We start from the raw sequence: 23554 nt of genomic DNA on the forward strand, positions 1-23554 counted from the left end.
TATTTTGAAACTGTACGGATACGTCCAGTGACTCACATTATCATTAACTTCTTCGACAGGATTCTACGATTTCTTTGGCGGTGGACGACTCTATCATTTGCTTGGTTCCTCTCTGTTTGCATGTTGGATGTGTTAATTTTATTGCTCCTTGTTTTGCTTCTTTATTTTACTGTTGCGGCGATTCTGCATGTTTTTCTAGTTTTAATGCTGAATCTGTGTGTAGATAGGTGTGACGGTGTTGGTGTGATTGGGTTTTATTTTGGTGTTTTGATTCTGTCTACTTTCACTTCTTCAATTGGTTTTTATTTTTATTTTTTAATTTAATTTATTTATATCTATTGAGAACTTAGTATTTATTTTTTTTAGTGGCCTTCTTTGTAATTTTTAGCCCTCGACTTTTAAATGCAGATCTATGCATTGATAAAAAAAAAAAAATTCAACATTTCTTTTCCAAATTTATTTTTCTGGGAAAGTAATATTTCATTGAAGTATTTTTTACATTTAATTAGATCATAAAAGTAAAAGAAAAATAAATTGGTATATATCACTTGATATGAAATAAATAATTTTAAATTTTACGGAATTTAATTTTTACTGTAAACATCCGATAGAGACCTATGATAAAAAAATAAAATTTTAAAACATATGACTTTTAAAAATATGACAAAAACCGTAGTTTTATTATAAAGTTTAATATGAAATTTTATTATTTAAAGAGTTGATTTTGTATTTTAATTATTTTTTTTAATATTTTGAATATTTTTATAATTTTATTTATTAAAATTTTATTTCTATTATAAATACTTTCTTTAATTATTAAAAACTCCTTTTTTAAATTTTATTTTAATTTTTTAATTTATCTTTTCTCCCTCGTAATAAAATGATATTAATTAAAATTTTTGACGAAATCTAAATAATTTTTTATCATATTAAGTAATGTGATAATTTTAAAATAAAAAAATAAATCAATTATTACTGTTAAGAATTTAAAATGATTACTTTTTAAAAAATATTATTATAAATAAAAATAATAATATTTACAAAATATTATTATAAATAAAAATAATAATATTTACATACTTCTTAATTTTTTCTCAGCAATTGATTTACTTTTCATAAACAAAAAAAAAAGGGAAATTGGATTTTCGCAAACATGTATTATAATATCCTTGTAGAAATTAAAATTTAGCATTATGTTTAGAATATTCTAATTATCAAACTTATCCAATGGAACTTGAATATTAGCCTAAAATTTATTAAAAATTTCAATCAAATTATCCTTTAAGTTGGAACTTAATTCAAGCCCAATGTCTGGCTAATTTGGTTAAATTTAATATTTTAGGGCAACGATTAATTCAAAAATTATAATATTTTAAATTTATTTACAATAGGCCACTGGTATATATATGGATTTTATTGTTATTTTGTTCAAAATAAAATTATCGTTATTTTATGTAATTTTAAAACCTATACCATTAATTTTACATTATTATTATTGATTTATCTCTTATTTTTTATTATATAAATTAATGGTTAATATTACAAATCTTTTTTAAAAAAATAAAAATTAATTAATTAATTTTATCATTTTTTACTAAAGACAAGGAAAAGAAATAAAAAATGAAGATGGAGAGAAAAATGAAAAGGACAAATACAAAAGGGAGATGACAAGAGATTGCATTATTAGTACGTAACTATAAAAATTAAATGGTGTGATTATTTAGTTAATGTAATTAAATTTTAGAAATTATAGGGAAAAGTTACTATCAATTGTGAAATTACAATTCTAACTTCATTAAGTTATAGAAACGTGAGGATACTTTATTAAAATTGCAAAATTATGTTATTTTATTTTTTTTTTCAAATAATATATATATATATATATTATTTTTACTCTCATCCAAACAAGACATAAGGCTATAATTTATTTTTCCTTTTTCATTTTCTTTCCTTCTCAATATGGTAACCAAACAGAGCGTAAAGGAAACACCCCGTAGCAAAACATTGCTTGTCAGGTTCTACTTTATAATATTATTAAGTAAAAAATGGTCCACATTTTCTTGCAAAACATGCAACAGAAGCAAAAGCACTAGAGAAGAAAGGGGAAAAGGCAAGAGGTTAGCAATCTGCCAAACTATTCTGCAATTCATTCCCTTGTTTCTCTTTGCATCTCTCTCCTTGTTTTTTACTGGAACTTTTATTTTTTGCTTAAGGATCTGTTTTTGAGGAGATGGGCAAGCTGTTTGTGGTGAATCTTGAAGGGAAGATCTATAGCTGCAAGCACTGCAGAACCCATCTTGCTCTGTATGAAGATATTGTTTCAAAGGTTTGATCTTGGTTCATTTTGAACCTTTGATTGATTTTTCTTTTTTGGTTGGTGATTATTTAGTGGATTTTCTTTCTGGGTATTGGGAATTTGGCTGGTTTCTTCATATTTTGTTAAAGGGTGTTTGATAAGGTTGGCTGTAGATTTTGATATGTTGTCTTAAGTTAGTTCACCATAAGGGGATTTGTTTGGTAGAAATGAAGAATCGAGGGGTCAAATAATCTGATTGGATTGGATTAATCATTGTAATTAGAGGAAATTTTTCATCAGGAATATCGATTGATAGATCTGATGTTTAAAGTTCATATGGCATAACTCTCTTTTTGCTCCAACCTGGAAAATGGGAATGGATGATAACTAATTGAATTTATTTATTTCCAATTTATTTATAGAAACAATCTGAATGTTAAGAGAATCTCTATTTTGTGTAATCTTTCATGTTTACCTTTTTTTTTCCCTCTTCATATTGAATTTATCGCTTACTGTGGTGTGTGGATATCTTCTCTTTATTTCAATGCACGAATGGAACTGAAGTGAATTCTTGTCATGGAACTGCAGCCAATTCTATTATGGAAATGATTTTTATGTAATAATAATAATAAAGAGAAAAGTGCTATCATCTTCCAACTTGTATAAAACTAGAACAGCATAATCCAAGAACAAATGCTACTACAAATGAACAATCCACATGCCAAATTTGGTTACTTTGAACTTCAAAAGGTGGAAAATAATGCACAATGTTGGCATTTTAGTAGATGGTGAGGCTGCCATGCTAAGTCTTATTTTAAACATCCTATGATTATCTTTTATGATGCCTTTGGACAAGTTCTACATTACTGTGTTGATCTCACGTGAGTCTTTGTACAAGTTATTCTTAGTTTGGCTCCAAGAGGACCAAATATTGAAAGGAAAGAAACCTAACCCGATAGCTTAGACCTTTTGTTTAAGTGTGGTTTTGAATTTCTACATTATTATGTTATCTCACTTGAGTCTTTGTACAAGTTCTGCAAAGGTAACTCCCTCATATGTGCAAGTCCATGTGTCGTTGCAAGTGTTGTGACAAAGAAGAGAGGCTATAAGTTAGCTCAAATATAAGGCTGTTCTAAATTTCCTTGAGCGTAAAGATGATGCTTGGTTTTGAAATAGTAACATGTTCTTTTTTCATAAGTCAGTTTATTGGCAGGATGAGACATTTTTTTTCTCATAATATCTGATGGCTTCTTACATTCTTCATGCTGTCCAAAACATGTTGTTAGGGTTTTTTATCAGAAGCAAGTGTTTTGACTACGTGTTTTCCCTGTGTTCTTTATTCAGTCCTTCTACTGCAGGCATGGGAAAGCATATCTCTTCAATAAGGTGTAAGTTTTTCTTGATTTTGGGTGCTTCTCATCATTACTATCATCCATTTTCTTCTTGAGTAATTCTATATTGGTTCAAGAACCTCTAGACTTGCTTATACCAGAAAATGCCAATAACTAATTTCTGCCAGGGCCTGCCAAAAACATTTAAAAAATTATACTTTTGGGGACAGTTTACTGAGAAATTCACATGTACACTATATGTTGTTCAGTCTCGACCCATGTTTGAAGATGTTCAATTATGCCTCAGGTATGGAGTGTAGGCTTCCAATTTTATGGGGGTAACATGTGGATATGGATTAATTTGGAGGGCTCCATTATAATAAATTGAGAAACTATTGTAAAATTTATTGCTGAAGTTCTAGACCTTTTCTTCCCCCTCCAATGGCCAAGATAGGATATGAATTAAAATTCATATGGGATGAGAGATTCTTCCTTAATATGCACAAGGGGATGAGAGTTCCTTAGTCAATATACAAGCAATTAGGTGAAGACTTAGATATTCCCATGAGTTAATGATGTTCAACCTTGGACTTGGCTGGTATTCTGTTTTTGTCCCTCCTCCTAACAGTAAGAGATGAACATAATTTGTGTAGTGCCAAAAGGAATTATTTCAGTTTTAACGATTCAAATAGCTGAGTGCCACGTAAAAGGAGAATAGATGTTGAGCTCTTAAAGCATCAATCTCCTTACCCTTAAATGTTGTTGCAGTCTGAGAATTTCTAAACCAACAGATTTTATTGACATGATGGTGTAAGCTGCTGGCATTGCATTTTGGTGACTAAATGGTGAACTAGGTTGGTCAAGGTTATCCAAACATTTGGCTTATCACCAACTTGATTTATAAGAAATTGTATGTTTGCACTTGTTCAGCTTTTAGCTTCAATCTTATTTCCTTGTTTGTCAGAGTGAACGTCTCCCTAGGAGTGAAAGAAGAGAGATCGATGATAACTGGTTTGCATACTGTCGTTGACATTTTCTGTGTTGGATGCGGATCAATTGTGGGTTGGAAATATGTAAGGTTTACGATGCAGAGATTTGAAAGAATTTGCGGTTTACGAAATTTCCTTGTTACCCTTAGTTAATTGGATGATTTCTTTCAGGAGATTGCCCATGAAAAGAGCCAAAAGTACAAGGAAGGAAAATCGGTTCTCGAGCGGTCAGTAGATAACTACATACTCATAGCAAGTTCCCATTATAGATTAAAGTTTTTAAGGCTATATGGATTTTGTTGTTGAGCAGGTTTAAGATAGCTGGTCCTGATGGAAGCAGCTATTGGGTGAATCAAGAAGCGCATGTCGGTGGAAGCGATGCAGATGATGTCTGATTGCTCTTCATTTTCAATTGTACATTCTTTCTCTAATGTTCTTTACCTTAACTCTATGTGAACTAGGAAAATATCAAAAATCCTGATTTCATCGGCTCGCTTATCTTGCTGTCAAATAACATGATTCTAAAACATTGGATTGTTGATTCTGATGTATTCGATGCTCAGTTTCATTCTGTTGAATTCCTAATCGATTGTGAAAAGGGGTAATGTGTCATTATAGCTCATATAAGAAATAGCTTTTGGGTTGAGTTAAGTCTCACTCAAATTTAAAACATGGTATCATAGTTCTCTCCATCCGATATTGGGTCTCTTATTTATATGTGTAAAATTCTGGGCGTGAGAAGTGTATGATAATTTACTGCAGTTTCATTGCCTTTCAGGCATCTCGTCTCTTCAAGAGTTTATATAGTTGGGAAATTTGTTACATTTAGGTTGACAAAGAAAAAAAAATCAAAATGAATGTTTATAAAATTATGCATGATTTAATTTTCAAAAATAAAATAAAAAATTGATTTAAAAAATTAATTAAAATTAATTTTTGCAAAATTCCTATTTTAAACCAGGGACGTTTGTTGTTTTTTTATGTTAAACTTTGCTAAAGCCCATCTCCACTTACTTCATCAATTTGTGACAATTTAGGGTGAATTATTTTTAAATTTGAAAAATATATAATCTTCACTTGAAAAAAAAAAGGTTTAATTTCTTGATTATATTTAACTTATAATTATTTTTTTTTTATCCTTTTGGTGAAATAATATTTTAAAACCTTATATCTTTACTTTGTCGAAATTAAAATGTTTCCTTTGATAAATTAATTATTAAAATGTTCTTTTTGACAATTTAAGTTTAAAAGGTTGTCGGCTATAAAGTCAAATTCAAATTTGAATAAAGTTTTAATAAACATATAACTGAATTTTTACAGTTGAGAAAAGGAAAAGGAAAATATTTTTTAAAAAATGTTATTTATGAAAAATATTTTTGAATGAGATAATTTATTTTCTATAATTTAATTTTAATTTAAAAAATAAAATTTATTAAAAAATTTATATATAAAAATCTTTATAAGAATGAAAAGATATGAAAAATATTTTTTTTAAATGAAAGTAATTTTTTAATTAAAAAAATATTTCTCGGTAATTAAATTTTTTAAATCAAATAGACGTAGCCTTAGTGGTGGCAATTTTCATCTACTTTAATCGGAGCTTAATCTGAAATGATTTTCTCCAACGACCATAAAACAAAGGTTTAGTTTGGGGAGTTTTGGTCCAACTTGACTCAAAGTTTGTTGTAACAACTAATATTTTAGCATAAAACAATTCATAATCATTTTTATATGGTAATAATAGAAATATTATCTATTTGAAATTAATGTAATTTTAAGAAAATATTTTCTATACCTTTTACCAAGATATTTAAAAAATTGAATTAACGAAAAATATTTTTCTAATTAAATAAAAAAATCATTTAAAAAAAAATTTTCTATTTTTTTAAAAAATCATTTTCTGCAATTTGATATTGTTATTAAAATTTCTATATCATTAACAAATTTTTTTTTACAAAAAAACAGTCTTAAAAACAATTTACTATTAATTTTAGGGACTTTCCATCCACTTTTCGAGAAATGAGAGTTTTATAATAAAATTTTTCAATATAAAATTATTAGAAATTAAGAATTTTGGAATTTATGAACTTTGCTTAAATAGTAAATTCATAAACTTACTGTTTGGATTAAGAATTTTATAAAAGCTTAGGCCATCTCCAACCCTATGCACCATTTTTTGCTCCATTTTGATGATTTATACCAAAATAGTGTAATATTATCTCCAACCTTCTGCACCATTTTTAACACAAAAAAAAATATTCTATTTATATTTTTATCTCTCTTTAATATTATATTATTTATTTTACCTTAATTTTATTTATATATTTCACTCAAAAAATTCATATAATTTTATATATTCACTCTAAATATTTATATATTTTATATTTTCATCCAATATTCAAATATTTAATTATTTTATAAATAAACAAATAAAAATATATTAATTATAAAATTATATTAATTAAATAATAATTATAAAAAAACATTATAATATATTTATTTTGAATATATTTTATATTTTCATCTAATATTTAAATATTTAATTGTATTTTGAATTAATATATATTGTTCAATTATAATATATGTGTCATTTTACTAATTTATTTATATTATTCTATATAATATGTTATAAATAAATTAATTTATTATAAATATTATTTATAATTATGAATATATTAATTTAAATTAATTTTTAATAATTATAAAAATATAAAATAAATTAAAAATATAAAAAATTATAAAAGTGAAAAAAATTAAACTTAATTGAAAATATATATAAATTTTGAATTATATTATAATTTAAAAAAATAAAAAAAGAAATAAAATTTAAATTATATTATAAAAAAAAAAAAAAAAACAGAACTGCTACAGTGTCACACCAAATAGACACTGTAGCGGTGCGTCAAAATCCCGTAGGATTTTGGCTTGCGTACAACGCCAAAATAGAAATTGGCGCAGCGTTGGAGATGACCTTAATTTAATTTAATTGAGAAAGCGACCAAAAGGGAAGAGGGTTCCATGACCGGTGAAAGAGAATCCTTGACCTCGGTAATTTTGTGATGTTTTTTGTTATATAAATCCTGTTCTTTTAGTGGGGTTTTTGGAATCTATTACTGTGATTGTTTTTTTGGTAAGATTGTTTCAAGTTTTTTATTTTGGGTCTGGTTTTTGTGTTTGCTTGTAGGGTAGGCCGAGCAACTGAAATTTTAGCCAGGCTGTGGTTGCATGATGCAGGATATGGTGTTAGCCAGTGAAATCGATGCCTGAGCCCAATTGACTCTTAGCGGTAGTTTTATACCTATAATAGATTGTATTTCTGATGGTTATGGTTATCCCAGGTTGTTCCGGGAATCTTTCATTGTTTACTTGAGTTTTGGGTGTATTATCATCGCTGCAATGATATTGTTGGGTGTGATTTAGTTGATTTTGTTGTCTAGGCTTATGCTAGTTGAATATTAGACAATTTTCTCGCCAGTAGTCTGTTTGTTTTTTCTGGTCTATGCAACGACAGTGACAGTGGTTCTTTGGCTTTTTGGGTTTTGTTTGTGTTATGAATTGTTGTAGTCTTCTGGATTTTAGGTTTGGCGAGCTTAATTCTTGTTGTTTGATCTTTTCATCCTATTAGATTTATTTCTAGCGCTCTTATGGGCTTCTAATGCAAGCGTAGTAAAAAAAGATAAAAGAAAAAGAAAATAAAAATAGAGGGAGAGAGAGAGAGTGAGTAAACAAGCAAAACTAATGGGATATTCCAAGTTTTGACATATTCTGCATTTGACCAAATGGGGTAGCTACCAATTCCATCGTTTTAAACACCATACCCACCTATTTCTATATTGTCTCTCTGCCAAGTGGTCCCTCAATATCTCCAATTTCAACGTTTATATTAGCGACAACTTAAAAATAACTTTAACAAATTATGTTATTATTTTAAGATTTTTATAATTAAACTAAAGAGATTTTTTTTATAAATAATAACGCAAAATGCCCATATTTTTATTTGACCTTAGAAAATGTTAAATTATGAAACAACATAGAAATAAACAATAATCTACTGTGCTACTGATGTTTATTGCGCTTCATTCTATACCTACTAAAGATCTTTTTGCAATTACTTCGGCTATTGAAACAAAATATATATATAATAATTAAAGAATATTAAAAATAACTTAAAATTAAATTTAATAAAATTTTAAACATAAAAATGCGACAATGACAAAACAACTTATCTCAAATTGCTTGTTTACCAGCATTAATAAATTATAACATTCTGAAACAGTGCTTTTTTAATGAAAAGCAGTTTTAACTATAAGCTCAACGGCAAATAGTCAATCAACTGAGTACCCTAAAGTGATAGTTTTCACCTAAGGATGTACAAATTTGTAAAAATATAATAATTTTTACAAATTTCTAAATTTTCTCAACGAGCAAATTAAAGCTATTCCACATATAAAAATTTAAACAAAACTTAAAAGATAATGTACTCATTCAGAATGCAAGGACTATTTTATTTTCATTCCCATTTTATGCCACAAATAAATCAAAGCAACAATATCTTGTGAAGCAGAATATCCAAAAAGGACCAATAAATATTTGATTTGTGTGTGTGCAAATTGGTGGAAAACGATTGAAGAAATGAAGCAGTTTTTTTATTTATTGTAGCATTAATAGATGCAGGCTGCAGAGTACTCAATATCCTAATTGGTGGGTAAAAGAAGGCTGTAATTGAAATGACCTGAAAGACCAAACAAATAAGTCATCTACATTTCATTTGGCATATTGAGAATAATCCACTAGAAAATGCAAGAAATGCATAGAAACTTCAGACTAAACCCCAGTCAGCAACTCATCATCTTGCTTGACATGGATTGAATATAAAGAAACCCCAACAAACAAGCATTGGATATTGACAAGAGCTCCCTTCTAGCTTTACCATAACCAGGTATGACTCGGCAGAGAACCCAGCTCCCCAGGCTGACTATCAATTTCTGATGATTTTGATGATGGTGATAAGGTAAGCTCACCCAAGTGAATAGACAATTCGCTCGGACAACTCTGCACCTACAACCCTCTTGTATCTGTATAACTGAGATTCCAAGTAACTCCTTGCATTGGGGCCAAAAGCTCGTTGTAGATCCTTGAAGAAGGTGGTAACAGAGTGAGAATCAGATATTAGTGGAAGTGTGACTTCAACCAAATTGCTACAGAGTTCCTTATTAAATTTTTGACTAAATGATTTTAGTTGAGAAAATTCATGAAATTTATTAATTTTAATTTTTAAAAATATTTTCCAACCATGATTAGCAAGAACCTTACAAAAATAAAAGAGGAAAAATCCTCTCACTTCTAAAGTTCATCACTTTGAAATGATTATCATAATCCTATAATTGTGAGACAAAATAAAGCAAACTGAATATATACTTGCCCCCCTGTACTAATTAGAATTAACATATTTAACAGCTAAACCAAAATTGTAATCTTTTACAACACCTGAATTTATAAAAATCATATCAAGAAAACACAAATTAATCATATAATCGATATTTTATTGGAAAAAAAATAAAAATTGATCACATATATTGTTGACTATATTCTAAATTTTACTAAATGTGCTCTAAATTTTTATAAATTGACAAAGTAAGATGAATATAACTTTATCATTTTATGATAATTTAGAATTCAATCAGCAAAATTTCGAGTACAGTTAGTAGTAAATAGACCTATTTTTTATTTCTTTTTATAAATCATTAATAGTTAGGTTAATTTGTGTTTATTTGTTATAATTTTTATAAGTTTAGGTGTTCAATAGGTTATAATTTTAGCTTAGGAGTTTTAATAGACTAATATGAAACAGTATAGGGGTGCAAGTATATAATTGGCTGAAGCAAGCATGTAATAAACATCCATGCTAACTAGTTATAGACAACAAATGAGACTATTGTAACCATTTGCAATATGTATCACGCTAGTTCTATGCTATTAAAATTAATGGCCATCTTACAAAGGACAGATTTGAAACTTTTGGCAGTGGGATCGTGTTTCTGTTACCAAAGCATATCCTATAATGCTGACAACCATTAATTTTATCAAAATAATTGTTTGATCAATCAGTGTCTGGACTCTGGAGTGATGACTATACAGAAAGAAGATCACAAATGAGACTGATACTTAAAATGTAAGAGAGAAATAGAAAGAGTTTGCATACCTTGTATCTCACACGGGACCCCTTTAACCCAATTAAAATATCACCAACATCAAAATTTTCCAATGTCTCAACACTAGTTTCAGGACCTGATCCATCATCAGAACTTTCCGATTCAGGTTCAATCATTTCAGTGTCATCTATAAGAACATCATTTGTGTCTTCATCACAGTTGTCGTCATGTTGCACTTCAATGGCAATTTCAGAAGCAGGAGGTGTTGAAGACTCTCCATCCTGTAGAAGTGCATGATCTGACAAGACAACGTATGGCTTTCTATCAAGCAAAGGGCTTGCAATATTAAATGGAACCCACCTGGAGATGATATATCAACTTGTCAAACTATGACTCACCAAAAGATTGGCTAGTTTCAGTGATGGAAAATAGATAACTTGGGTAAACAATGCAGAAAACCAAAAGCTTTGGCCTCACAAATGAAACTTATGCATTTAAAATATGCAATATAAATGCAAAAAGGAAAATTGGACCCAAAGCTGTGGAACATGAGAACAATCCAAGATTGTGATTGGTGAATATCAAAAAGCTTTTCCGTTTGGCCTTCCAACCTTTTCTGATTTGAACCATTTTTTGGCACAATCCCCAGCACTTAACCTGACCATGCTTGAATCTCCCAGTTAACACCCTTGCCCCTTCTCTCCTCTGCTCTCCCAAAACCAAAAGTGAGACAGAAATAGAAGATTAAATTCTTTTCTAAATGCAACACTTAAACCAAACTTTCTACCCTCCCAAACTCGGGTATATTTGTAGGCAATATATCTGCATCAAACAAGAACTAGTGCTACAAATGCAAACTGTTTGACCTAAACTTCTCCATGGCAGAATATATATCAGGAATTGATTAGAGAAACAGAAGTTGGAAGCTCAATCAACATAAATATATTTTACAGTCTAAGAGACATCTCAGAACAGGATCCAACGAGATTACTTAATAGATTGCTAGCAAATGCAGAGTTATTAAAGGAATGCCTCAAGCATGCCTCAGACTCAAGACTCCCCAGTTGCCTCTAAAGGAAAAAGGCAAGTGACATTCACCAGAATTGCCTTATGTGCCTAGGCGTTCACCAGAAAGGCACACTGAGCACTTCCATTGGTAAATTATCATCCAACCTAAATTTACTGATATGCCATATCCAATATTGACACAATAGGAAGTTTTCATAATTGGCATTGTTGGTGATAGCTAATAACCAAAATCCATCAAATCACCCCATCTATGATTAAAAACCTCCCATATTTCCATTTTCAACAATGGTTCTTCTATTCCATTTTCTTCCATATAGTTTTCAATATTCTCTTATTGTCTTTTTCACATTCATTGGGTTTTGGATATTTCTATTTCTAGTTTATCTAACATTGTCCTCTTTTAAATATCATTGACAATGTTATGTGAGTTCTCTATTTCAACATTTTTTGATATTTCTTCTTTATTTATTTTAAAAAAAGAAATTAACATATTATTTACCTAATTTTATTCTTTGATAATTTGCTATCTATTTATAAAGTAATATTAACATGTTGTTTAGGTCCTCTATTTATAGGTTATCTAAAATCGGTTTTTCTCATTCTTCTATCACTGATATAAAAATCTAAAGTATTTTGGAGCGTCCAAATTTTTTTATTTTATTTTTTTAGAAAAAAGTAATTTTAATAAGCTTGGTTAAATAGAGCTACACCTATTATTGTTTTATTTTTAGTTTCAGTTTTTTATAAAAATTTATTTCTTGCACCTCACCCTATTCAGGTGTGCACTTGCGCCTTGCAACTAGGCCCCAAGATCCTTGTGCCATAGTGCGTCTTGAGCCTTTAATAACTATAAGCATATGTTAAATAGAAGTTAAGGGAATTCTAATTAGAAGTTAAGAAATGTCCTCGAATGATGCTCTCAAGAAACTATTAAATCTAATGCTGCACTTGTAAGTTTGGGAGTAATCCTACTAGTACAGAAACTGCAAAGTGGCTACAGAGAATCATACCCCATTATTTAATGGTCATTTGCTAGATTTGATGAGTAACTTACTCATAACGTAGAGGACAGAGAAGCTCCGATGGACGATATGCTGCTTTATATCTCATCTTACTGCAGGAATGAATATAATAGCCAAGATAATAATACTGAAGACTAGGGCAATGGACTTGGTTCTCCTTCACCCAGCCTATTTCCTGCAATGCTGAATACTTGCCTAGTGATAGAAAGGCAAAATCTGGATCCCAGAATAGATATTTACTAGACAAACATTTTGGAAGAATATCAACAACACCAACAGCAATTAGCTTGCCATCAACAACATATTGCTGATGGAAGGAGCCAAATCCACAGGGAGGAACTCTACCATCACCAGAGGGTGGAACAAAAACTAAGGGAGTATCAACCAGAAACCTCCTGTATGAGCTTTCAGTAACATGATCTGGGGTATCATTATGCACTTTTATCTGATATCTTCTATACAATGCAAACTCTTCTGGATCAAAACTGGATCTTTTCAAATGTATCTCTAACTTCCGCCTTTTCACCTGGGAATGTTTGACATTCTTCCTCATACAGCAGGCTTTTCTTTTACACCCTGCAGCAGACTCTTTAGAGCTAGTAACATTTTGAGCACCTTCACCTAAAGAAGCTTGCGTTGCTGTTGAATAAAAATTAATGTGTCCATTGCAAGCCCTGATAGAGAACCCACTAGTTTCTGACAATTGATTTAAAGCAGCAGCCAACTTTTCTGCAACAATTTCAGGAGACAGAGTATTATTTTTGGCATCATGCCTTGTTTCATTTTCAGATGCTACCATTCGCCTTATAGTGGCTACTATTTGGAATGCAATATTGCTAGAGTACATAAGATCTTTTGCTCCTTCAGCTAGCATCTTTCTTTTGGCTGATGAAACCTGTTTGACAGAAGCTTTTGGTAATTGTAAACTGCAAAGAAATTCCCCACTTTCTGCACAAGAATGGACTGCATTGTCAACTTGATCTGACAAATAATTAGAAACAAGCTCTGCCTTATTTTTCTCCTCATTTTTAGCAGACAAAGATTCATTTGCTCCTGAGCTTGAAACTTCATGACATGTACAGCTGCATGTACCTTTGGAGATATTCGGATCATCTACAAGCCCCACTGTTTTTTTCACATCCACTGTGCCATCTAAAAGCCTAGGCATTTAGCACTATCAGTAATCAGTATGTAACTAAAGTTTATCAAACATAAGTATCTGATAGAAATTAATATGCTACAAATTTTATGGGCCATTCCTAAATAACTAAAAAAATTCATCTAGAAAATAATCTCCGATATTGGCAATTCTAACATAGGTTAAAATAAACCCTGTTCTCTCAGCAGAGCATTACTAAATTTTGGTGATTAAGCAGCTCACATTTCTAATATCTTCCGCTGAGAAAAGTGACTATATATTCCAAGTCATAATGTGAAAGTTACTTAAGCATGTCTTGCAAGAACTCACTGTAATCTCAAAGACTAAACTGAGATTGCTTTAATCCCAACAAAAAAAACATACCTTTGCATTTTTCTAAGAACACGGAGTTGTTCCTTTGAAGGGGCAAAATCACTTGCCCTGAGCCGAATAGTATAAGATGGGCAGCATGTCTTTTCCATCTCAGGTTTGTAGAGGAAACAGCCAGATCTTCTCCATCCTCGGTCAAGAAGATCTATCAAAGCAGCATTTGATTAAAAAGATGTTAATTGAATAACAGTATTCTCATCAAATTTAACATAATATATGAGCTGACAGCGGGAGTAGCAAGATATCAGAGCAAATTAAAGACTACAAAAAATGAGAAAATCCATCAGAAGTAAAACAACTTTCAGCTAATATAATACCTCACAGCATGTTGTGAAATTATACTTGACCAACTGATGTGTGTGTGTGTGTGTGTATGCCCCCGTGCACGTATATAAGTGCAATAATACGAGAAAAAAGAAGATGCAAAAATCAAACATACCTTGGTAGTCATCAACCGTAATGCTGTGAGCCAACAAACCTAAAAAAGTGAAAATAACAAGAAAACAAAAACCATCAGGTTGATGTCTAGTTAACAAAAATCATGTGATTGAAGATGGAAAACTTAGATGAATATACTATTCTAATTCATATATTCAGAAAATATTTTCCAATAAGTGCATCATGGCATCCACTTGGCATAAATTTGCGTTAGAGCTGCAAGGCATATCATCCTTACCCACATTCAAATTATAATTATGGACTCCTTGGCTGTGAATCAAACACATAGCACTTGGATACAGCAAAAGAATGGAAACAAGGAGAGTTACACTAATCCGTGCTTTAATCTTCAATTAATTATGCCTAAAAGAAATCCCCAAACTGACATCATGTCAATCAACGTATGCAACAATCTAAACCAACCAAAACCATGAAAAATAAAAAAAGAGAGCAGTTTCAACATTTTTCATTCAAACGGACGGAAAACAAACAAAATAAAACTCGAACCATGAGAGATACTGGTGCGACCAACGGATCTACAGTAACCGCAAGAGCTCCGGCGGCGGAAGCAATCAACGACGACGGTTTCTCCTCTGCTATTGCTGCTACTGCTCGTGCTAGCTTCGCTTCTTCTCAGCTTTCCTGCCATTTCTCTCGTGTTTGTCTATCTCTTCCTCTGTTTGGAATTCTCCTCCTCCCCTTTGATCAACTCTTCATTGGTACCGGAACAAACGACGCCGTTCCTTCTTTCCAAATCCCAAACCTTCCTTTTTCCTTATTGAGGTTTTCTTTTCTACATGCCTATATTGACTTTTTTTTTTAGAGAAATTAATAAAGTAAATTATTATCGATTTTTAATTTAATTAATTTTTTAAAATTCAATTGTTGAAACATATTTAAGTTTTATAAAAATAAAGTGTTTACTTATTATGTTAAATTTACGTGAAGAGCTAATAAATTTGTTTTAATCTTCATAAATTAATTAAATAGTATACATTATATACAGTTTAATTATAATAATTAAATAATACAAATATTTGAATTTAAAATAAGGTAATTAATATTTATTTAGAATGATTAATGAGTTTAATTTTATTGAAATATAAAAATGTTATAATTAAGTCATAAATTTTGATTTCTTCATTTTTTTTAATTTTTATTCAACTTTAATATTAATAGAATTGCTTCTTAAAAATTTAATAAAAAGTGATATTATCTTCATATCTTTTTAATAATAATTTATTATTTTATATCTAAATATTTACCATTATAAAGCCTTTATTTTATAAAATTTATAGACTAATTTTTATTAAAAATAAATTTAATTAAATTTTTATATTTTGTTCAATGGTTAAAATAAATCTAATTTAATCTTTTTATTAATTAAATTTATATATTTTTATTAAAGGACAAATAAATACTGATATAATATAATATTATTTTTTAATAAAATTTTATTTTGTGATATTATAAATTATTTACTATTTTTATTTTTTAAAATTTTATGGTAATTAAAATATTAAATTTTTTATATTAAAAAATAATATTTTATTATTAAAAAATATTATATATATTATGACTTATTTGATTATCAATAAAAATTTAAAAATTGATTTTATTTAAAATAATTGAATTGAATTTATTTAATTATTAAAAAAATAAAGACTTAAACTTTTTTTTTTAATTTTGACTAATGATTAAATTGATAAAATAAGTGAAGGGATAAATCATAGAGCTATTAATTATAGTATATATGAAGTTTTGGATTCAGTTTGAATTATGAAAATTTTGAATTTAACTCTCTTAGTTTTTTTTTAAAACACTTTTCACTGGGATCTATTGCAGAAAAAGGCGGTAAGTATTTCACTAAAAAGTACATTCGCAAGAATAAAATTTAAAGGGATTAACGAGCGAAGAATTTTATCAGGTTTGACATGCTGCGTATCTTCTTCTTGAAAGAGAGAGATGAATGCGAAAATTTTTTTTTAAGGTTGATATTAAGCATCTTTTAGTGCTCAAAATTTTTAATATTAAATAATTTTTGTATAAAATATTTTTATATATTTTTTTAATTGTATAAATATAATAACAATACATTATTAGTAAGTGCATATAGCCTTTATTTTCTAGGAACTCGATTAAAACATTTTTGGATTTTGTAAAATGAAATTATTAAGTTAATCCATAAACAAAGCGATTGTTTGTTTCTTTTACTCTATAAAATTTATATTGTTTAATTTTTATAATTTTAATTATTTATATTATTTAAAATCTTATAAATTTAAATTCTTCATAATATTTACTTTTTTAAATTCAATTTAAAAAAATATTTAAATATTTAATTGATTTTAAAAAATAATAATGAAATAGTTAACTTCAACAAACTGTAACGACGGATAGAAATTGATTTTATAAAATTCAGAAAATAGAATTTACAATAATTGTAAGTTCGTACGTATTAAAAAGTCTGTCATTTTCACTCCATATAGCCATTTAATTTTTTATGGCGCGCATAAGGACAAGGCTGCAAAATAATTAGACTCGCTGTCCTTCTTTTTGTCACCTCACTGAATTGAAATTCTTCTTATTAGATTTGGACTCGTGTGTAATTCCGGTCCACTTCATGCGCCCGGATCAGGCCGAAAGTATTGGACTAATCGATTATAGGGATTTCATGAGTTTTTGGCTAACACTGTTGTTTTGGATCTGATCTCAAGTTAGATAATGAAATTCGATGGTTATCAGAAACGATCTCATTTATATTTTAATTTATCGATTGAATAATAAAAAATAAATTGTTTTATTAAAAAAAATTAAGAGAAATATATTTTATATATAAATTATTTTTTATAAATAAATAGAATTAAAATTATAAAAAATATCTAACATGAGCTCAATATCATATATGAGAAAACACTTAATGAAATCATTGATTAAATATTTTATATGAAGATGTATAAAAAATAATTAAAGGACATACAATAAAAGAAAGATAAAAAAAATATCATTATCTTATTAAGATAGGCATGTATTTTTACATTAATTAAAAAAAATATAATTAAAATTATAAATTTCATATAGCATTTTATAATATATTCTTTACACAAATTGCTCAATTATATAATTATTCTTGAAACAATTAATTTTTTAAAACACTTTAAATGAGGCATATTAAGAAATTAATAAATATAGTTCAATTTCTATAGTTTTAATTATATTTATTATTTAAATATTTATAATTTTAAATTTATACTATTAGTCTTTTTATTAAAATTAACATAAATTAATTGATGATTTTATCTAATAAAATAAGTAAAAAGTTCCGTCTTATAAAAGTTAAAAAAAATAATTAAATGCTTTTTAAATAAAGGTGAATTAATAATTTTTTTTAAAGTTTAAGGACCAGATAGTAATTTTTATATGAAATTATTGTTATTTTGAAATATTTTGAGATTTATGAAAATAATAGTAATATAATAATAATAATAATTATTTTTCCACCTAAAATAAGTATTCGAAAAAAAACGTAGTATTTAAGTGAGACAAAAACAACCACCGCTGCTTCTCTCTCTCCTCACCATTTTCCAGTTGTCTTCTTCAACAACTAAATCTCACCACACCATATCCGCCCACCCTTTTCTACAAGGAACCTTTCATCTACTTCTCCATTTTACCATTTCGCCCTCAACTTATCCTTCTAATTACATTCATCTCCTCTCTCTCTCTCTCTCTCTCTCTCTCTCTCCCTCTCTCTCTGTGCGTTCACTGTTGGTCTGTGATCTCCACCTCTCACCTTATTTCTCTCTCTCTAGACTTTCTCTTTCTAGAAAGTCCTTAATAACTTCGTTTCGCAACAATGGCGGTTCTCTTCTGAGCTCGCTTCAGCTTTTTTTTCGCTTTCTTCTAGCTGAGTTCTCTATCTCTCTCTCTTGTTTGGTTTTGGTTTTGTAAAGAGAAGCGAACGGGAAATGCCGCCATTTGTGGTGGATTTTGGATCTAACTTTTCACTAATTTTATCTCTGTAAGGGAGCTTGTAGATTGTAAATTAGCATTATTAGGCGTTTTCTGGTGTTTCAGGGGATGAGCGGGAAGTTAAGCTAGGTTTTAGGTTTTGTTTGTTTTTGTTGTTCGATCTGTGAATTGTTGAGACTTTTTATTTTTCTCTGGAGTGGAGAGAGAGCGAGGGAGGTCGGGGTCAGATTTGTGGAAATGAATCGTAGTTTTAGGGCCCAGGACTCGCAAATGCAAATGGCAGCGGCGGTGGTGAAGCAAAGACAACAGTTAAGGGCATCAATGAATAAGGAGAAGGACGAGGAGCTCGGGTTGTTTCTAGAAATGAAGAAGCGTGAGAAGGGGCAGCATAATCTCCTCCTAAATAACACTGAAGAGTTTGATGCACCTTTAGGTATTTTTTAAAATAGTGCTTTCTGTTTAATTTGTGTTTTTGTGAAGTCGATTTGGTGTAGCTGGACGTTTATTTAACTGTGAAATTAATTGTCTTCTTCTTGAGTAATTTCTGTAGTTGTAGCATCTGGTTTAAATTTCTTACTAAAATAATGTTATCCGGTGATTTCAGCTTTTGGGTAATAATTTTATTTTGTACTTTCGGAAATTGCAGGTTCCAAACCTGGTACTTCTCCTATATTTAATATCTCATCTAACGCAACACCTGCGCGGAAAGCCGGTGGTGCTGATGATTTTCTCAATTCTGACAGTGATAAAAATGACTACGACTGGTAATTGAAAGCATCTCCTCCCCCCCCGCCCCCCCCGTTTTGCTTTTTAGAAGATCAAATGATTCATATATTTTCCATATTTCATTTCTGGGGTCATATTTATTATGGGGTCAGTAGAGGCTTTTAATTTTCTATCGAATAAGAGTGGAGGTGGACGTTATACTCCAGGAAAATAAACTTTTATTTTAATACTTTGTCCTCCTTTAGCTTGCGCCTACCATGAAAGTGAATTGAATGGTCCGTTTCCAAAGCACTGAGAGAGGGGAAGGAAAGGATAATGAAAGAAAAGGGTATGCATAAATGTCGATAATATTTGCTGTCGGTAGAGGTGTATGCTGAATACATGTTATAGATGTGAATGATGACAACTGTACACATGCCTCTTATAAAGTGGAGAGGTAACCTTACTTAAGTTGGGATAATGTTGAATAGGATTTAAGTTGATAAACTTTACCTTGCAAAAAGTTGTTGATAATGTTGAATAGGATTTAAGTTGATAAACTTTACCTTGCAAATTTAACATGTATCATTGGAAAGGTTAGAGTCATAATCTTGTCACCTGTTTAAAATTCATCAGATGTCTGTAATTTTTTTTGTCTTTGTCGTACCTGACTGAATAAAATGCATTATTCTACACTTATTAGTTGCTGGTTCATGCTGGTAGAGAGATCTTTTAAAGGCCTTCTCATCTCATTTCTCATGTTTCCCCGTCACTCCCTTGGAGTAAAGGAAATGTTGAGGTTTCAAGTGTCAGCAAAATTGATTTCTTACTGATATCAATAAAAATTATTTTTCATGCTGCTTTAAGAAACCTTTGCCACAAAACTATTTATACATGTGAGCTATTTGATCTGCCAAAGAGTGATCTCTTGGCCTGCTTATCTTAGAGGGCAGATGATTATTGTTGTTCCCAAGGCTCGATCATATTCTGGTGTAGGTAGAAGTCAAACTTTTTTTATGAGCATTTTTATGTATCAAGGTTTTCTTGTACTGGTTGTGCTTGCAACATTTGAATGATCAGCGATACCATTAGGCACTAATGCTATAATGTATTCAGGCCATTGATTCACATTTATCTAGCAATTCAAAGCTGATGATACCTTCTGCTTTCAGGCTTCTAACACCTCCTGGTACCCCTTTGTTTCCTTCTTTGGAGATGGAATCTCAAAAGACTGTAATGAGTCAGATTGGTACTCCAAAGGCTCGCCCCACTGCCCTCAAATCTAGAGTAAGTTCATAATCTTACAATAGACAGAATTGTTCTGCTTTGTCTTTATTACATTGTAGTTTGTTAGTGTAAGACAAAACTGCCCTTTTTTGGTGGGTTATGGTTTATAGGGAAAAAAATTAACGTTCGGACTCCTTGTCATCAAGTTTTAGAAATGGAAAGGTCATCATTGGTAGCAACAGAATTGCAGGATCACTACAATTTTTATTGTTAAACCATTAAGTATATGTGACTGCATTTTTTTTTAGAAACCATGAAATTGCTTGCACTAGTTAATTACTGATAGGTTTCCTTGCACAAGTGATAGAGTTGCCTTGAGTTTCTTATTCTGTTTTTCAGTTCCTTGATGCTTGAAGTGTTCTGAACATCGAACTTTTGAAGCAATAAAGAGTTTAACCCTTAGCTGCAATGGGTTTATCTATGAGCACCCTTGATACTTATTACCTTTTCTTGAACATTGAACTTCATAGCCTTTGCATGAGCAGGGAATTAACCAAACACGTACTGTGGTGGTTTTCATGATGATATATTCTATTCATTCAAGTTCTTGAGGTCTTATGATTATCTGGTTCATGAACTGGTGATGCTGAGTTAAATTTTGTTCAATGTGATTATAGCTAGCAAATCCTCAGCCAGATCCTGCTGCAAGGGGCAACTTAGTATCTAAACAGTCAGCTTCTTCCCCTGGGTTGAACTCTTCAGGCGCAGGGATGCGCAGACCTTCATCATCAGGTGGTCCAGGATCACGGCCTGGAACACCAACTGGGCGCCCTACATTGACAACAGCTTCTAAACCTTCTAGATCTTCAACGCCTACTTCTAGGACCACTTTGCTTTCATCAAAGTCAGTAGCCTCTGCAACTAAGCCAACTACTGTCCCTGCTGCTAAGCCCACTGCTTCTGCAGTGAAGCCTACTATTCCTACTAGATCTTCAACACCATCAAGATCCACTGCAAGATCTTCAACACCATCAAGATCCACTGCAAGATCTTCAACCCCATCAAGATCCACTGCGAGATCTTCAACACCAACTGCTAGGCCCTCAATTCCTCCATCTAAATCCACATCGAGGGCATCAACCCCAACTCGACGGCCATCTACTCCATCAAGTGTACCGACTAAATCTGCTCCTGTCAAGTCAACTGCTTCAGTTACCAAGACAATGCCTTCAACTGCAACCATATCTGCTCCTCCTGTTAAATCAATTCCTTCAGTTACCAAGGCAACACCCACAATAGCAAGAAATCCAGTGCCATCACACGGCAATTCTCCAACTACAAAATCTAGGCCATGGAAACCCTCAGAGATGCCTGGTTTCTCACTCGATACTCCACCAAACTTGAGAACTTCACTACCTGAGAGGCCACTTTCAGCCACTAGAGGTAGGCCTGGAGCACCCAGTTCTAGATCTTCCTCTGTTGAGCCTACTCCTAATGGAAGACCAAGACGACAATCATGCTCCCCTGCAAGAGGACGAGCCCCCAATGGCTTTATGCATGCAAGTGGCAGCTCTGTTCCCGCAATCAATCGTGGCAATTCCAAAGTTAAAGACAATGTGAGCCCTGCTTTAGTTGGAACCAAAATGGTTGAAAGAGTGATAAATATGCGAAGATTGGCTCCTCCTAAGCAAGATGATAAGCTTTCTCCACTTGGAAACTTGTCTGGGAAGTCATCCTCACCAGATAGCTCAGGCTTTGGAAGAACACTTTCAAAGAAATCATTGGATATGGCTATAAGACACATGGTATGTATTTGGCTTTAGATTTGGTATCCTTGTTAGAATAATAAAATGTAGATAGGGTTTTCATTTTGAATTATTTCAAATCCTGCCACATTGTTGTTGTTGCCCAAGATAGTTGCATGATCTCATTTTGTGTTGAGCAGGACATAAGGCGAAGCATTCCTGGCAATTTGCGGCCTCTGATGACCAACATTCCAGCATCTTCAATGTATAGTGTGAGATCAGGGTCTACACGAAGCAGAACAGTTAGCGTTTTAGACTCTCCTCTGGCAACAAGCAGTAATGCTAGTTCAGAAGTTAGTGTCAACAATAATGGTTTTTGTTTAGATGGAATTGAATTAGAAGATGATGTTGGCAGTGAAAGAGGTGGCCGATCTCCTCTACGAGGCAGGTGATAGTTGGAAACTAATATCCGTGCTTTTGATGGCTTTTCTAATCATTCATCAGTATTATTTTAGGTTTTCGACCAGCTTGACTGCTGAAAGAGAAACCTATTTCTGGAAAGAGAAGGAAACTGACCAAAACGTCATGCGTTTGGTAATGTAAAGTTTGTTAGGTTGCTTGGCGATTAAGTTTTCTGTAATCCACGGGCTTTGTATAATTAAGGAACACCAGTTATCCTAATTCTTATGGTTCTTGCTCATTTCTACAAGGTGAGGTATTATTAAGTCCTACCTTCATTCTTCACTAGCATACTTTTTCTTTCATTTATTTTCAAAAAAAAAAAATCATGTGTCATTGACCTGCACATTGCTTTAAGAATTTAAGATATATTGCCGATGAAAGAAACGAGTAAAGCAGACGAGAAGTTTTACATTTTCCATGGCTGAGATGGTGTTTTTTAAGAGCACAGTTGCATGGCCTAAGTTTATCCTATGGATCCTTAACTGTGCCGAGGAAATGAGGAGAAAATAAAGAGAGGAAAGAACAGAAACTAATTTCTTTTCTATTGTGACTTCAATATAGGGGAAATAAAAATTTCTCTTTAATAGAATTATTTAATTTTCATGAGTTATGACAGTGTTTGTGTATGATATTAATTGTGTAATTAATTTAATTTGAC

At 30.9% G+C, this 23554-nt stretch overlaps 3 protein-coding genes and 1 long non-coding RNA gene across 5 annotated transcripts; 3 read left to right on the forward strand and 1 right to left on the reverse strand.

The window, feature by feature from the left end:
• Nucleotides 1–1959: 1959 nt before the first annotated feature.
• Nucleotides 1960–5194, forward strand: LOC110625384 (protein yippee-like). Its single transcript, XM_021771016.2, has 6 exons — nucleotides 1960–2117; nucleotides 2214–2326; nucleotides 3641–3684; nucleotides 4592–4700; nucleotides 4788–4843; nucleotides 4927–5194. Exons 2-6 carry the CDS (start codon nucleotides 2231–2233, stop codon nucleotides 5009–5011), a joined length of 390 nt encoding a protein of 129 aa, XP_021626708.1. The 5' UTR covers nucleotides 1960–2117; nucleotides 2214–2230; the 3' UTR covers nucleotides 5012–5194.
• Nucleotides 5195–7513: 2319 nt separating this feature from the next.
• Nucleotides 7514–8256, forward strand: LOC110623900. The gene is made up of 2 exons (XR_002489344.1): nucleotides 7514–7664; nucleotides 7801–8256. It is a non-coding gene; the product is annotated as an uncharacterized LOC110623900 (long non-coding RNA).
• Nucleotides 8257–9240: 984 nt separating this feature from the next.
• LOC110624097 (arginyl-tRNA--protein transferase 2) lies at nucleotides 9241–15552 on the reverse strand. Of its 2 annotated transcripts, XM_021769181.2 has the most exons (7): nucleotides 15293–15434; nucleotides 15024–15148; nucleotides 14787–14825; nucleotides 14342–14492; nucleotides 12852–13979; nucleotides 10819–11128; nucleotides 9241–9750 (listed from the first exon to the last, which is right to left on the reverse strand). In XM_021769181.2, exons 2-7 carry the CDS (start codon nucleotides 15070–15072, stop codon nucleotides 9634–9636), a joined length of 1794 nt encoding a protein of 597 aa, XP_021624873.1. In that variant the 5' UTR covers nucleotides 15073–15148; nucleotides 15293–15434; the 3' UTR covers nucleotides 9241–9633. The 2 variants fall into 2 exon arrangements, with proteins under 2 accessions (XP_021624873.1, XP_021624872.1); XM_021769180.2 differs by lacking the exon at nucleotides 15024–15148 and having other exon boundaries at nucleotides 15293–15552.
• Nucleotides 15553–18351: 2799 nt separating this feature from the next.
• LOC110624098 (serine/arginine repetitive matrix protein 2) lies at nucleotides 18352–23165 on the forward strand. The gene is made up of 5 exons (XM_021769182.2): nucleotides 18352–19190; nucleotides 19404–19521; nucleotides 20635–20749; nucleotides 21367–22494; nucleotides 22635–23165. Exons 1-5 carry the CDS (start codon nucleotides 18995–18997, stop codon nucleotides 22884–22886), a joined length of 1809 nt encoding a protein of 602 aa, XP_021624874.1. The 5' UTR covers nucleotides 18352–18994; the 3' UTR covers nucleotides 22887–23165.
• Nucleotides 23166–23554: the final 389 nt, after the last annotated feature.

The sequence above is a fragment of the Manihot esculenta genome, chromosome 10 (genome assembly GCF_001659605.2).
Source record: "Manihot esculenta cultivar AM560-2 chromosome 10, M.esculenta_v8, whole genome shotgun sequence".
Taxonomy (NCBI): Eukaryota; Viridiplantae; Streptophyta; class Magnoliopsida; order Malpighiales; family Euphorbiaceae; genus Manihot; species Manihot esculenta.

What these genes read in the sequence shown, in the direction of transcription:
- LOC110625384 (XM_021771016.2), top strand. Translation starts at nt 2,231, where the DNA reads ATGGGCAAGCTGTTTGTGGTGAATCTTGAAGGGAAGATCTATAGCTGC. An exon ending in CAATTGTGGGTTGGAAATAT is followed by an intron (nt 4,701 to 4,787) that starts GTAAGGTTTACG and finishes GATTTCTTTCAG; the next exon opens with GAGATTGCCCATGAAAAGAG. An exon ending in GGAAAATCGGTTCTCGAGCG is followed by an intron (nt 4,844 to 4,926) that starts GTCAGTAGATAA and finishes GTTGTTGAGCAG; the next exon opens with GTTTAAGATAGCTGGTCCTG.
- LOC110624097 (XM_021769180.2), bottom strand. Translation starts at nt 15,434, where the DNA reads ATGGCAGGAAAGCTGAGAAGAAGCGAAGCTAGCACGAGCAGTAGCAGC. An exon ending in GTTCTTAGAAAAATGCAAAG is followed by an intron (nt 13,980 to 14,341) that starts GTATGTTTTTTT and finishes CTAAATGCCTAG; the next exon opens with GCTTTTAGATGGCACAGTGG. An exon ending in CTCTGTCCTCTACGTTATGA is followed by an intron (nt 11,129 to 12,851) that starts GTAAGTTACTCA and finishes TATCATCTCCAG; the next exon opens with GTGGGTTCCATTTAATATTG.
- LOC110624098 (XM_021769182.2), top strand. Translation starts at nt 18,995, where the DNA reads ATGAATCGTAGTTTTAGGGCCCAGGACTCGCAAATGCAAATGGCAGCG. An exon ending in GATAAAAATGACTACGACTG is followed by an intron (nt 19,522 to 20,634) that starts GTAATTGAAAGC and finishes TTCTGCTTTCAG; the next exon opens with GCTTCTAACACCTCCTGGTA. An exon ending in ATATGGCTATAAGACACATG is followed by an intron (nt 22,495 to 22,634) that starts GTATGTATTTGG and finishes TGTGTTGAGCAG; the next exon opens with GACATAAGGCGAAGCATTCC.